The sequence below is a fragment of the Podarcis bocagei genome (genome assembly GCF_964188305.1).
Source record: "Podarcis bocagei genome assembly, chromosome: 6".
In the NCBI taxonomy this organism is placed as follows: Eukaryota; Metazoa; Chordata; class Lepidosauria; order Squamata; family Lacertidae; genus Podarcis; species Podarcis bocagei.
The window spans coordinates 28,243,550-28,258,016 of NC_138130.1; the positions used below are offsets into that span (position 1 = coordinate 28,243,550).

A 14,467-nucleotide genomic window follows, 5' to 3' on the forward strand; every position below is an offset into this window, starting at 1 on the left:
TTATGGTTATTAGAAATCCCAACTCTAGATTTAATATCATCTCATTTTAGAAGTCACATGTTAAAAAGAAAACAGGAACAGTAGACTTTGCCCAAACAGTCGCCGGGTTTTGTTTGTTTGTTTGCTGGGTTTTGTGTGTGGAAACGTGATCTCTAAAATCAGATGAAATTAAAGCACGTTTATTAGGCAGCTGGAATTCATATCAACTCTCCAGGATGGGTGTTTAAACCGTTTTTCACAGTTATCATTTCAGATAAAAGAGCACTTCATGTATAGTTAAGGTCTGAGTGTGCATATCATCTTAATGAAAGGTGAACAAAACGTTTAATAATAATAATAATAATAATAATTTTTATTTATACCCCGCCCTCCCCAGCCAAGACTGGGCTCACAACCAATCATAAAAACAAGTTGATTGAAATACAACTTAAAAAAAGAAAATTAAAATACAACAATTAAAACATTAAAATGCAGCCTCTCGTCACAGGAGGAGAAAGGAAAAAAGAAAGAGGGGGGAGTCAAATTGACTCCAAGCCAAAGGCCAGGCGGAACAACTGTGTCTTACAGGCCCTGTGGAAAGAAATCAGATCTTGCAGGGCCCTGGTCTCATGAGGCAGAGTGTTCCACCAGGTCGGAGCCATCACTGAGAAGGCCCTGGCTCTGGTTGAAGCTAATCTAACTTCCTTAGGGCCCGGGACTCTCAATTCTATAGCTCAATTCTATGGCTCAATTCTATAGAGCACATGACCTGCTGATTTGCTGCATTTTCCAGTGAAGCCCTAGTATGGGTCAAAGCATCTAGATTTCTATGATCCACGTCCTTGGTTATGGCTGTCAACCCAAGCCGCATGTGTGTATGGAACTGTCACTGCCAGCGATGGCAGATGGAGCTGTGCAAGCACGTAGCGTGTGTTTTTTTACACCATTGCCAACAGTGAGTCAGTTCTGCTCCTGAATATGTGCAGCTGGGGTTTGTAGCTCTTTATTTACAGAGAAGTTCATGGCGTTGTTGAACTGTAGCTAATTCAAACTAGACTATTTCTAATTTTAGATTTATATTGATATGGTCTAGGTAAACATTTTGACTTCTGGGGGTGAGGCTTTACATTAACCCATGTGGCATTTTGTTCGGCAACCTTTCCTCTGCCGCTTTGTTGCGCAAGATCTTCCATGTTAAATAAAATAACAGCCTTTCGTACTTTTTTTTTTGAGATGCAAGTACCATTAACTAAAACAAGTACTCCTCAGAGGGAGTGTAAAATTAATTTAAAATCAAAGAGCAGAGTCTTCTGCACATGTTTAAATAATTAAATGACAGGTTCAGCCAGTTCTATTTAAAGTTTTCTAAAACGGCAATGTATCATCATGAATTGTGGAACTCAAGGTAGGTAAATGCCTCAAATGCTTTATCATTAGCCTAAATTGCCAGGAGAATGCCCTGGATTCTCAACCAGAGGAAGTGTAGGAGTGGTCTTAGTTGAACAAGGAACTGGAGAGGGACACAAACGAAGTCGCTTTCAATCTGACTCTGTCGCCTTCACCAGACCATCAACTCTACCCAGGTCCCACAATTTTGCCCAACCCTTTCTCTCATTTTCTTAACTCTTCTGCTTATATTTCTCAGTGAGGGTAGCTGGAGAAGTTTTAATCGAGGTTTCACCAGTGACTCACCTAATTAGCTAGGAAGTCAGGGTTTTTTTTTTTTAAAGGTGTGAAAGACGTAGATCTGATTTCTTTTTTAGCTTGTAGCTGAGTCAGAGGAAAACATCTAGAAATGTGGGACAAGCACGAAAGAAACATTATACAAGCAGCAATATAAATAGCCTTTCCTATAACTTTAACCGGATGGCAGGCAGACAGGAAAGCTAGGATTCATCCTATATCAAGCATTTGAAATTGGTTATGATTGCCAGCATTTATTTAGAAGCTCAAGATACTGTAATTTTGACTTATAAATCAGGAGGCAAAAGAGCAAACACTGCCAGGGATAAGGAATTTATTTAAAAGTTGCAGAGCATTTTACTGTAGTGCAAATTGCTAGCAGAGGACCCTTTGTGAAGATCATTGCTGTTTTGTTAGGTAGTTCATTAAACATAAAGCAGAATATAACCAATATCTCACCTTTCCCTCTGAAAAGTAAACAGATTCCTTAGTAAAAAAAAAAAAGTTTAAAAAAATTACTGAATTGCTGTCATATTTTTTATGTTCATCCTTTTGGATAGCTCATTTTTAACAGGTAAAGTTTTAGTATAATTTTCATGTCTTATTTAACAATGCTGAATGTATGGTTTTAGTTAATGTGGATCAAGGTCCAAATGACACTACAGATAAATGAAAACTATAAGTTCTTTGCTTGAGTTTTCTCTGAAGCAGCGTGTAGTACTGAAGAGGCTACTTGGTTGAGTCAGTAACCGAGTATCTTGTTGTAAGAGCCTATTCAGTGATTATGATAATTTGTGTCTAAGAAGTTACATGCAGGAATTTGACAAGAACGTATATCACAACCACATACTTCTTACTTCTTTAAATAGGTGAACATTATTCCACTTATAGCCAAAGCAGATACAATTTCTAAATCTGAACTGCAGAAATTTAAGATCAAAATTATGAGTGAGCTGGTCAGTAATGGAGTCCAGATATACCAGTTTCCAACAGATGATGAGAGCATTGCCAAAATCAATGCCAGCATGAATGTAAGTACTTCACTGACCCCACAACAACATATTTAAACAAATCTGTACTGACAATTGTTTGCCATTATAGCTATAGTGGATACATCTCACTCAGACAAGGGTTAGTGATAATAAAATGGACCCTGAGGAAAATTCTTTTGAGTGGGACATGGCACTATACTGGTTGCAAAGACTGACATTTTGAAACTAGGGCAGGAATGTTAAAAAATCCCCCTGTTTCCCCCCAATGGCATTTAACCATTGGTAAATACCCATTGGTAAATACCTTATGGTATTTAACCATTTCCCCCAATGGTATTTAACTGCTTCTTAAATTCTGAACTATTTCTATATTTCGCAGAGGCACTTCCATGTTCTTAAACGGTGCAGTTATCTTTCACGTAATTAGGATATATGTTATTGTTTATATTGTACTTTTTAATATACTTATTGGGCTGATAGCAATGCACCTTTATTTACTCTGTTTCACAGGGACATCTGCCATTTGCCGTAGTGGGGAGTACAGAAGAGGTCAAAATTGGAAACAAAATAGTAAAAGCTCGCCAGTATCCTTGGGGCATAGTGCAAGGTACTGAAATAGTGCAAGTACTGTTTTGGAAACATTGCATAGTAAATGCGAAAGGTATGCAAGTAATATCTTATTTCATTTCATTAGTGGAAAATGAGAACCATTGTGATTTTGTGAAACTTCGGGAAATGCTGATTTGTACAAATATGGAAGACTTGAGAGAGCAGACTCATATGCGCCACTACGAACTGTACCGGCGGTGCAAATTGGAAGAGATGGGCTTCCGAGACACCGATCAAGAAAACAAACCCGTCAGGTAAGTGAGTGAGCCTTCCCCATGTTTTCAACAATTAAAACGTTTATTTACCCTCCTGTCTTATATGACCCCTTACTTGTAGCAGCAGGATGGGGAAACGTAGCATTCGAAAAATATTGCAAAAACTAAATAAATCTCTTACTCTTTTACTTAAAGCGCTTAGCTAGTCATCATTCTGAATGCTGTTGGGGCAGTCCATAGTTCAGTGGTAATTAGGCAGTGTGGAATATACCGTGGTGGCAGCAAAAGTTGCATTAGTGCTAAAATTGGAAAGCAAATCAGCAGGGGATATCTGGCTGTCAGGTGCAGCTGTGGATTATAGCCCAAGGAACTCTGTTGCTGTGCTGAATGGTGCTCTGTTCAGATTACGACAGTCATCCAGCTGGCTCAGGAGCGCAGCACTGATGCTGGAGGTTGTATCAGAGGGCACATGGTTGCCTTCTGTGGTCCTGCAGCAATATTGGCGCTACTGCTTCTGAACTGAGCACGATGCTGACAGAAGTGGAAATGGTGCTTTTTTAGTTGAGAGTAGCTTGAAGAATGGCGAGTCCTTGCATTATCCTCTACTGAAGTGGTCCTTTTCTTCTCTGAGAACAAAGAAATCAAAAGTAACTGTGTGGAGAGAGTATAAGTTTGAAGTGGTCCAAGGTAATTGTATTCTCAGGCAGGAAGGTAAACCTAAGACCTTTTCTAATTTCTTTCAGAATTCCTTTTTGCCAGTGCCAGTTCTTCCTTCATGTGCACTATCTTCTTTTCCTTTCCTTTTGTCTTTCCGACTAATGTAAGTAAAAACTCTCTCTATAAACTTTCTTCTTTGTGTTTCATTCCTACTGTCCTTCCTCTCCTGTTACTAACACCTAAACACCTAAAGTTGTGCTGTTGATGCCTGCGCAGAAAAAGTTTAAGCAATAACTGAGTGGATTGGAATTCACTGGCACCAAAAGTGACTTGGGTGGAATCTGCGCACATATTAAAAAACGCTGTGAAAATGCTTTTTTAAAAAAACGTTATGAAAAATACACTGAATTTGCCATAGCTCACCGTCACCATCTAGTGTCACATTTGTATATTGCACTTTACAACACACTTAAAACACTTTATTTGCAGCTGTGTAGCTAAGTCCTTGATATTTACTCTGCAGGTACTGACTGGGTTTCTGTGATAAGCCAAGATAGGCCCTTTCCATATGTTACAGTATTGCACTGACTGGAAATGCCGATTGATTTTGTGCAGTTCAGTGGGGAGCAAAAAAATAGATAAGCATCAGCTTATCTATTTAAGGATCAGACTATGGCAGGATTGCCAAGACTCAGACCATTGCTGACAATATGGTATTCCATACGTCTCTTCGGACATAATCTCTAGGGACAGATCCCAAATTCCCGGGCAATTTGTACAGTCTTCAGCAATATTTAAGACTTTGGAGTGAATCACATTCAAGGTGGCAGTGCTGAACTAGTCAGGGTGTAAAGCAGGAATGTGGAACCTGTGGCCCTCCAGATGTTTAGCTGCACTATACTACCAGCATCACTGACCATTAGTCATGTTGGCCGGGCTGATGGGAGTTAGGTGTCTAACAGCATCTGGAGAGCTGGGGTCCCTTGCTCCTGGTGAAAATAAAAACCAGTGGGTCTCAATAACTGGGTTCCTCTTTTCTTTTTATAAAATTCTAAATTCAAAGGCACCTTTGCTCCTCAATAGATGCCAGGAGTGGGATATTTGGAAGACCTCTGGATGTTTTCATTGCATTTATTAGAGTTATATTGGAATCTGCTTTCAGCCGTAAGATCAGCAAGTTTTGTTCTGATTCAGAGTAGTCTCTTTTACTGGAAAGTGACATTGTAGCGAGAACAGCTGCAAGAATATCAAGCTGTCCTTGTGCAAGGAAGGAAGGACACTTGCAGCATTCTAAGAGGAAGTTTCCAGAGAGAGAGACAGAGAAAGAAGAGATTCCAGACCTGGCATGTGAAGAAGACAAGAATTGGAAAGCCAGGCAAACAATGAGAAAATGGCATTCTATGTGTATTGTATATGCACCATTAGGCTGACATTCAGAGGCTCAGTGCCCTTGTGAACTTACTGCTTAGCACTTTTATCCTAACTATTTTTTTTCAGAATTAAGTTCCCTTTCTATCAGTCAGGCTTACCTCCGAGTTTAGGGTCAAGGCTAAAGTATTAAATCCCACAGCCACTCATGCAGGGGGCTTTGTCCACTTCGCCACAATTCATTTATTGCCCTGCATTCTATTAAAAATATCGCTGCATGTCGCATCCTGATACATTTTTAGAGCTGACATGCATTTTGGCCACAATAAATACTGTGGTGAGACACCAGACTTCAGACATTTCCACCGCTGCTCACAGTGCGTTGTAGGCAATGTCCCACATTCTTTTGCCTCAAAATAAGGACTGAAGGATGGTGCAAATGGAGACATTGGGTGAACCTCTGACTGCAGCCCCCCTGAATTTCTCACCACTTGCCCTACAACATTGATACTTCTCAGTTTGACTGGTATATTGTATTTATTCTTTATGTCAGTTGGCTCAACCTGTTATAGTAGTATGACACATAGACATGGGGTTAGTGTCTTAGACCAATTTTCCCCGAAACAATTTATATTGTTATTTAAGAATTTAGTAAGGCAAGAAGTTAAACAGTTTTTGAGAAAACTATTTATTGCGGGGTACGTGTGTTAGAGTTTAAAAATAACATAAACAGAGATGAACACATCCAGCCAAGCCCATCTATTCTGGACTGCAGTAGTTTGCATCCCTCACTTTAGCTTCTGAGACCTTTCCCTGTTTTCGCTCCTTTCCACTCTTGTAACGCTTTTGCAGTGTTCGAGCTTTTTCAGTGTTTCAGTCCCTTTCTCCGTTGCAGGTCTTCAAATCCACCTCTTCTAGTTTCTGGTGCCACAGCCTGCTGAATAGCTACCCTGTCTTCTCGCTTGACTTATCTACAATATTTTCATGCCCCTACCAATCTTTTAGCTAGTTGGGAGAGTGGTAGTCGGCTGCAATCCAAACTCTGGCTGGGGAGTGACGCAACTTAACAGAGCAGTGGGGTCACCTCTGCATTCTGCAGCTCTGCATTCTGCAGCTCTGCTGATCACGCTGATTGGAGGAGATGGTGGGGGGCAGGCAAAGTGCTCACCCAGCCTATGGAGACTTACAGAACTAGGCAGACTGACACCTCTGCAACAACTCCCACAGCCTGGCTCAGTCGCCAGGTTCTTAGGATGAGCTGCTTAACAGGGCTGCTTAATCCTCATAAGCAAAACATCCCTGCAAACTTTTTACCCTCATGTGCACAAGAGCCTTTAAAGCAAAAAAGGAACAATTTAAGAACTCAAAACCCAACACAAAATGACTTCACACCTCACAATAAGAGAAAAATTCTACAAAACCTTAACATAAATAAGCATTTATTTATGCAAAAATAAAGCAGTTCTGGAAGTGGAATCTATTTGCATAATTTTGCATGGATTATAGCATTAGGATTTATTTGATGTGAGCAGCTGTGTATTTATTTCCAGCTATTGGAAAGCTAGTTGGTGATACCTGTCCACAACCTGTCCTCCTTGTAGAATAATTTGTTTGCTTTTATCATTCATGCTTTTAAAATTTTATTTTAATTGTTAGGTCATGTGGGCCTTTTAGCCCCTTATGGACTTGAATTTGTTGTGGTGAAAGTTCTAAAATGGTAACGTCTTTTAAATAGTGAGATTGAATCTAACTACTGTAAGAACAGAGGATATTAGCTGAAATCGGAAAAACGTTCTCAGTCCCCACAACCTATGCTTTTAAGTCTGTGCACATTGTATTTAAGGTAATGTGAGTGTCTGTTCTGTTCATTTTGCACATGGCAGACTGACCTTGCATAGTTCCTGAAATGCAGGTCATTGTCACAAGGGAGTATTACCTTGCTACAACTGTTCTGGGTCAGAGAACATCTCAGATGAAGCTTTTCAAAGGCTCCGGAATCTTTTTGTTGAAGCCAAATCTGAAGTGCTGTTTACCACCCTTGTTACAACTTGAATAACCTGTGCTGCCTTTTCCTCTAATTGAGCTCAGAACTGCAACGTTGCTTGGTGAAGAACTGGTCTGTATTCTTGCTATTAAGATTAAGATCAAATTAACTAATGACTTTGCATATGTTACTTGAAAGGATTACAGAGAGCCAGTGTGGTGTAGTGGTTAAGAGCGGTAGACTCGTAATCTGGTGAACCGGGTTTGCGTCTCCGCTCCTCCACATGCAGCTGCTGGGTGACCTTGGGCTAGTCACACTTCTCTGAAGTCTCTCAGCCCCACTCAACTTACAGAGTGTTTGTTGTGGGGGAGGAAGGGAAAGAAGATTGTTAGCCACTTTGAGACTCCTTCGGGTAGTGATAAAGCGGGATATCAAACCCAAACTCTTCTTCTTCTACAGTATAGTAAAGAGATAAATGGAAAAAAATGCATAAAATTGGTGGAATACAGTAAAAATTACATGCTGTTGCCTTTCACAAGTGACAAAGACTGCTTACATTTAATGATCCTCAGCCTACAGGAGACTTATGAAGCCAAGCGGCATGAATTCCTTGGTGAATTACAGCAGAAAGAAGAGGAGATGAGGCAGATGTTCGTTCAGAGGGTCAAGGAGAAAGAAGCACTGCTGAAGGAAGCTGAGCGAGAAGTAAGAATGCCTGCCTACTGTTCTGAATTTTATCTGGTTGCAGTGGTAGAGTGAACAGATTAAATACTGTGTTTAACAAAGAAACAGAATAGGCTGGCTAGCTTCCAGCAAAATAATGCACTGAAGAGAATCGCATGCACGAGCTGGAGCTTTGCTCTTTCCACTGAACTATGGTTTGTCTCTTTGGCTGCAAAAAAAGGAAAGCTTTGGCTGTATGTGCTCTGTCCCGTTTATGTAAGGGCCTTCTCTGCATCCTGATCATGGCTGGAACTAGATCAGGACCAGTTGGACTTGGGAACAAAATATTGTGCTGTGCATGTGTTTGTATGCACATGATGCCTCCACTGTCTTTCTTTTCCAAAGCCTCACCTTGAACACAGAGTTCTTCCTCCTCTTCCTTGTGCATGCAGTGAGAGCCAATTGGGAACTTCAGCAAAAGGTTTCTTGGAAGAGTTATGTACTTTTGCCCCTGTAGAGGCAGAATTGGGAACTGGCTGGAGAAAACGAGGGTACCTTTGGTTATGTTCTGAGCTCTGGCTGAGGCTTGGTTGACCCCCCCCCCAAAAAAAAGGGTTTCTTTGGTTTACAAATATGATTTTTTTTAATGTACATATAGAATAAGTCGTTCTGAGCTCTGGCTGAGGCTTAGTTGACTCCCTGCCCCCCGCCAAAGGTTTATTTGGTTTACAAATATGATAATTCTTATGTACAAATAGAGTAAGTCCTCTGATTATGCAGAAACCACTAGCATATCTGTGGATTGTCATGTTTTGCTTCCCAGCTGATTGGAACAGGTGAAGCCACTAAATTAAGCATTTGTGTATATCTAAGATGGCAACTCCCTGTTGACTTTAAAGAGGGTTCAATGATACAGTATAAGCCAGCAATTTATAATTGCTCAGTGGACTCAAAAGTTGACTTTAAGAGGATTAAGAGGGGTCAGTCCATTCAAGCTGGGAATACACTGTTGACCCAAAGCCATAGTTTCTCCCAGTACTATATGCATATTGAGAGATGGGACTAATTGTGGTAGAAATCTAGGATTGCCATACATCCATAATTTCCTGGAAATAGCCAGGAAACTGTGTCCGGGTGGAAATCGCTGAGGTGTCTGGGAAAATCTGGACGTGTGGCAACCCATGTCTGAAATTTAGATTTTGGCAAATTTTATTAAAAATACCCCATAAACTACTCCTCCTCCTCCTTTTGATATTTTGACCTGTTCTCCATTTACCAAGAAAAGGAAAGCCGAGTATGCAATAATCCTAAAGGCTGGTGCTCCCTTTTGAAAAGTTTACTTAATGTACTCTTTTCCGCATTTGTCGTTAAAAAGGATTTAAATCTAAGGCATTGATCTTGTAAATGGCTCTAGGTTGCATTCCTAACCCTACTCACCTTGGAGTAAGGCAGACTAAATTCAGAAAGGGTTAGGATTCTACGTAAGTTCAGGTGTGTGTAATGTCAATAAAATAGGAACACGAAACTCTAAACTCGTGACTCTTAGGAAATCAGTCTCTGTGTTCTGTTGTGTGATTACTGAGGATGGTATGCTAAGTGCCACCTTGTGGCAGAAATTACATTTTTTTTGCTCTACTTCAGCTACAAGTGAAGTTTGAACATTTAAAACGGCTTCATCAAGAAGAGAGGATGAAAGTAGAGGAGAAAAGAAAGCTCCTGGAAGATGAAATGAGTGCATTCAGTAAGAGAAAAGCCGCTTCAGACATCCTCCAAGGGAGGGCCCTGCCCCCCACACCCACGGTTGGTTTGAAAAAAGACAAGGATCGGAAAAAGTAAGTAATCAGTTTCAGAGGATCTTTGGATTTAGGGCAAACTGTCCAATTCAGATGAATATTTTAAGTAGTATAAATTATTCAGCCATGAAGTATGAAAAATAAGTAAATTTTGTTGCAAGTTGTTTGAGGTTTTCTTATTTATATCATCAGGCACTTTTATGAAAACTCTTCTTTTTATGTCCCCCTCCCCACCAAAGGGAACAAGATTTTCGGCTTGAGCTGCTGTGTTTTGATATCGGAGATCAGGAAGTTGTGAATATACAGGAAGCGAGAGAGAGAGAGAAATTAGAAAGGGAAAGAACACCGTGACTAGAGCTTGGAAGTAGTTTGCAAATGTTGTATGGTTAGGGTATGTTAGTTTTGCGAGTCATCGAAAACAGATTTGTATGTTCACAATGTGCTTAATATTTGAATTTTTCATTCCAGAGAAAGCTATTGAAATTCCCAACAGCTTTTGTAGTTTGGTGGTCGTGGCAGAAGCTGTTATGGAACAGTCAGCAATCTAAATCTGTATTGTGTACTGGCAGCTGTTACACTCACTGGGTGGTATCCAACATGCTCTGAGTTGACTCATTGAAATCAACAGGCAACTTATTTTTAGCCCAGTGATTTCTGTGGGTCTGCTCTGAGTATTCCTAATGTTGAATATTAGCCACTGTTCTGCCCCAAATCTCAACTGCTGCAAGGAGTCACTGCACGTAAAGCAAAATTTTATTAATGGTTTTCACAATAGAAATGTGTGCTTTTAAATGATGAAATCGTTCAATGAGAACATTTCCTGTCTTCTCAGTAGTGAAAGTAGGGAGTCATCCAATGGTGTCTGCCCACTTCCTCAATGGAAATCGGCTTGTGCAGTGGGACTTCCCTTCTCTCTGCCCTCCACCACTGCCCTAGAGTACCTTCCAAATCTGCTCTGGAGGTCTCCCTACTCTCTGGGGAAGATTTGGGGTGTGAGTGGGGCTGCTAGGGGGAGGAAGATTTGCTTTAAATGGCTTTTGTTCTCCATTCTGCTGGCAGAAGAGTACTGTCAGCTGAGCAACATAGTTTTGATACTAACATAGCAAGAATTTTTCAAGAATGTCAGATTAAAGACTTATTTTACATCAGGCATAGGCAAACTCGGCCCTCTAGATGTTTTGGGACTACAACTCCCATCATCATCCCTAGCTAACAGGACCAGTGGTCAGGGATGATGGGAATTGTAGTCCCAAAACATATGGAGGGCCGAGTTTGCCTATGCCTGTTTTACATGATTTATATCTCACTCTTTCAACATAACAGCTAACAGAGTTGTAGAAAACAAAAGGGAAATTGAAGGCTATACCATGTGATATTTCTCTACATTTAAGAGAGTTCAAGTTTTGTCTAGTTGGGACTTATCAAAGTAAATATGAACACATTGAAGATGGAAGCTTTAATACTGTAAATAGTCTTCGCTTTCTGCGGACAAAGGCACACCTGATATGCCTCTTTCTGTTTCAGCTCTGGCTTTATGTGAAACCGAAGATACAAGGAGAAATTCTTCACAGTCCCTATGATGAAACGTCGATCACCCCCCCTTTTTTAACGCAAGCGAACTTGAAAACTGATCACTGTTTAATCAATGGAAAAGTATATTAAAATGTATAATCAGTTTTGCATAATGTACTGTAGGGTTGCTGTTGCATTAATATATTTAAAAGGATGTTTCTTTTAAGCCACCATTGATATGCACTTAAACTATATACCCATGGCCAAGTTGCACACACCAAAGATTACTGTGCCATAAAACAGTTTTCATTTGAGTTATGAGCACTATAGTACAGAAGTGAATATATATTGCATATGTTTTAAAGAACTGGTGCCTTTTATCCTGTTTTAGCTATACACAATTGAATGCATTTATTCAGCTGAATAAAATATGTAAACCTGTTTAAATAACCACTTCCTTTCCTCAAAACGGACTTACAAATGTCCTTTCTAGGTCTGTGATCATGATAAGCTTTTGAATTATTCGTGAAGTATCCGTGCAAGCATTAAGCTTCATTCCCAAATATATTTTGAGAACCAGCTTGGTTTATAGACATATCTTCCACCTGAACAGGCTTTGCTGTTCTTCAGCTTACGTTACATGCCGCCGATTGAGTGGAAACTAGAAATTTCCCAAAAGTGCCTTGGAGAGAGGTCTTCCTTCAGTTTAGAATTTTACTAACTAAATTTGCACAGCTGGCTGCAAAACCCTTCTTTGAACTCTGCAGTCCTGTGCATGATCAACCAGAAGCAGGTTCTCTTGTGTTCAGCATGGGCAACGGGGCGGCTGACTCCAAGTAAGTGCATAGAGGACGGACAGGGGACCTGTGACTTCCAGGTATTGTTGGATTCCAACTCCTGTCACCCTCAGATAGCATGGCCAAGTGGCCAGGGATAATTGACACTGTAGTCCAGCAACATCTGGGGGGCCACAGATTCCCCATTGTTTGTGTTTACAATTGCAGCCTAACTGGAGGCTAAGGAAGTTCTGAGTAACCATGTAGAATATTGTACTCTAAATGTAATCTTAACTTAATTTTAAAGTTCTTGTACAACTTATGGCAGCCGATAGGTTTTTAACCTTTGTACGGTTCCTTTTTACTAATAAGCAAAAGCAGCTGTATCCTCAATCCTCGTAGATTTCTGCAGGACTTAAAAAACATGTATATATAAATGCATAACTTGGGAAATAAACACACAATGTTATCCATGATCTACACGAATCCCTTATTTTCTTGAGAAATACTGCTGTATGGTCCTCAAGCCAGCTTCCATCTAATTCGAAAACTTAATAATTTGAAAACTTGAAAAGAGGAGGTTGGCTGGGAAAAACAAAATAAGGTAATGTGCATTGAATGGATACATACCTGCCCCTTCTCAGATGTGTACGGTAATGTTAAAAGTGACTTGAGGCATGTGGGGGGGGGGGCTACCTCATGTTTGAAGGTGCTAATGTGCACATAGCCTAGATTTCAAATCTCATGTTGTTGAACTATTGTATCAGTCAACAGAAATGCAATTTCTAGGAAGAAGACATCAAGGCAACAGAACGAATGAGGGGAGGGGTGAAAGAAACTGGCTGTTGTGGGCGGGGAGTTGAGTGTGAAAGAATGGGAGAAAATATTATAGGAGATTGTCAGGGAACTGCCATCAGAGGCACGGGAGAAGGAGAGGGTCTCTGATTCTGCAGGGGAAGGTCCCAGCGCTAGAGGGAGACTCAGCTGGGAAGAAGGGGAAGAGAATGAATGTAACACCAGGGATCCAGGAGAGCAACGGGACAGGGAGGTGCAGGGGCTCCAGGACTCTTCGTTGGAGGTTAGCGAGGAGAGCCCAAGCACCCCGCTGCCCACGCCCACCCTGCGCAGGAGACTCCCGCGCAGTGAGAGGCGGAGACGATTGGGCGTCAAACAACTCTTATGTTGGCAACGCTTTAAGAAACGCCCACAGACAGATTCTACGAGTGACTAAGGGCAGCCACGCTGAGATGGGCTGTGCAGTCCGGAGGGTTTAACCAGGCAATCTAATGCTCAAACGGAGCAGGATTACGCACGAGTAACTCCCAACCATTATAGAGATGGATAAAAATATTCTGTTATTCTGAATCTGAATTACTCTGAATCCGTCACAATGAGGTAATGGAGGATACTTTCTTCTCCAATCTGGAATAGATATTGGGTTGCTAGGCAACATTTTCCATGTTCCTTGCTCCTGAGCTAAAATAATAATTAAAAAATACCTTCACCTGGGTCATGTTATTCTGGTGATGTGGTAAGAAATGAAGCTAGAGAAATAATTCTCAAAGCAACACTGTCTCTATTTTAACCCATCCTGCTGGGTCTCTTCTGATCTATTTATAGATCATACTTTTTTTTAAAGCCTAATAATCTGGCAAAAACTTTGAGTGAATGTGAAAATCACATTTTCAAGAGAGCAAGTAGGTGCTAACAGCAGTGGTGAGAGAGTAACATGAAACTCAATGCCATTTCATCTAACCTTTGATTTGTTGCAAGTGATAATCCAACCACACCATTCTTGTGGGATACTACTTTTTTATTATCAATATTATTTCTTTATGCACCTTTATTCCAGTATAAGGCCCAAGGCAGCTCACAACATGAATTATAAAGAGAAACAGCTTAAAAGCACACCAATCTATTATAAGTATTAAGAAACATACAAATTACCATATTAAAAACAGCACTGAATCAAGTGGTCTGGGGTCACAGATTGAAGACCTGTTACTATTTTTGCAGAAAGGTCCCTGACCCCAGTGTCCTAGAGTCACCCACATGAAGACGGAGCTTTATTTTTAATACTTTTTTTATTAGAAATAACATGAAACAATAAAAACAACAAATAATGGGTACTGGCCACCAGATACAAAGCAAAAAAACAGTCACGATGCGTCAGAAAGTAATAGCAGCATGTTAAGTTAAATAAAGAAGCGAGTTACAAGAAATAAAAACAAACCAG

General features: G+C 40.4%; 1 protein-coding gene across 6 annotated transcripts in view; it reads left to right on the plus strand.

The window, feature by feature from the left end:
- The window catches only part of SEPTIN10 (septin 10), a 28,653-nt gene extending 16,748 nt beyond the window's left edge, over positions 1–11,905 (plus strand). For 5 of the 6 annotated variants that reach the window (XM_081198437.1, XM_081198441.1, XM_081198438.1 and 2 more), the window contains 6 exons: positions 2,532–2,693; positions 3,165–3,261; positions 3,349–3,517; positions 8,060–8,192; positions 9,792–9,982; positions 11,468–11,905. In XM_081198437.1, the coding sequence (XP_081054563.1) occupies positions 2,532–2,693; positions 3,165–3,261; positions 3,349–3,517; positions 8,060–8,192; positions 9,792–9,982; positions 11,468–11,483 (768 nt within the window). In that variant the 3' untranslated portion in view covers positions 11,484–11,905. The other variant, XM_081198439.1, reaches the window with a different exon arrangement.
- Positions 11,906–14,467: the final 2,562 nt, after the last annotated feature.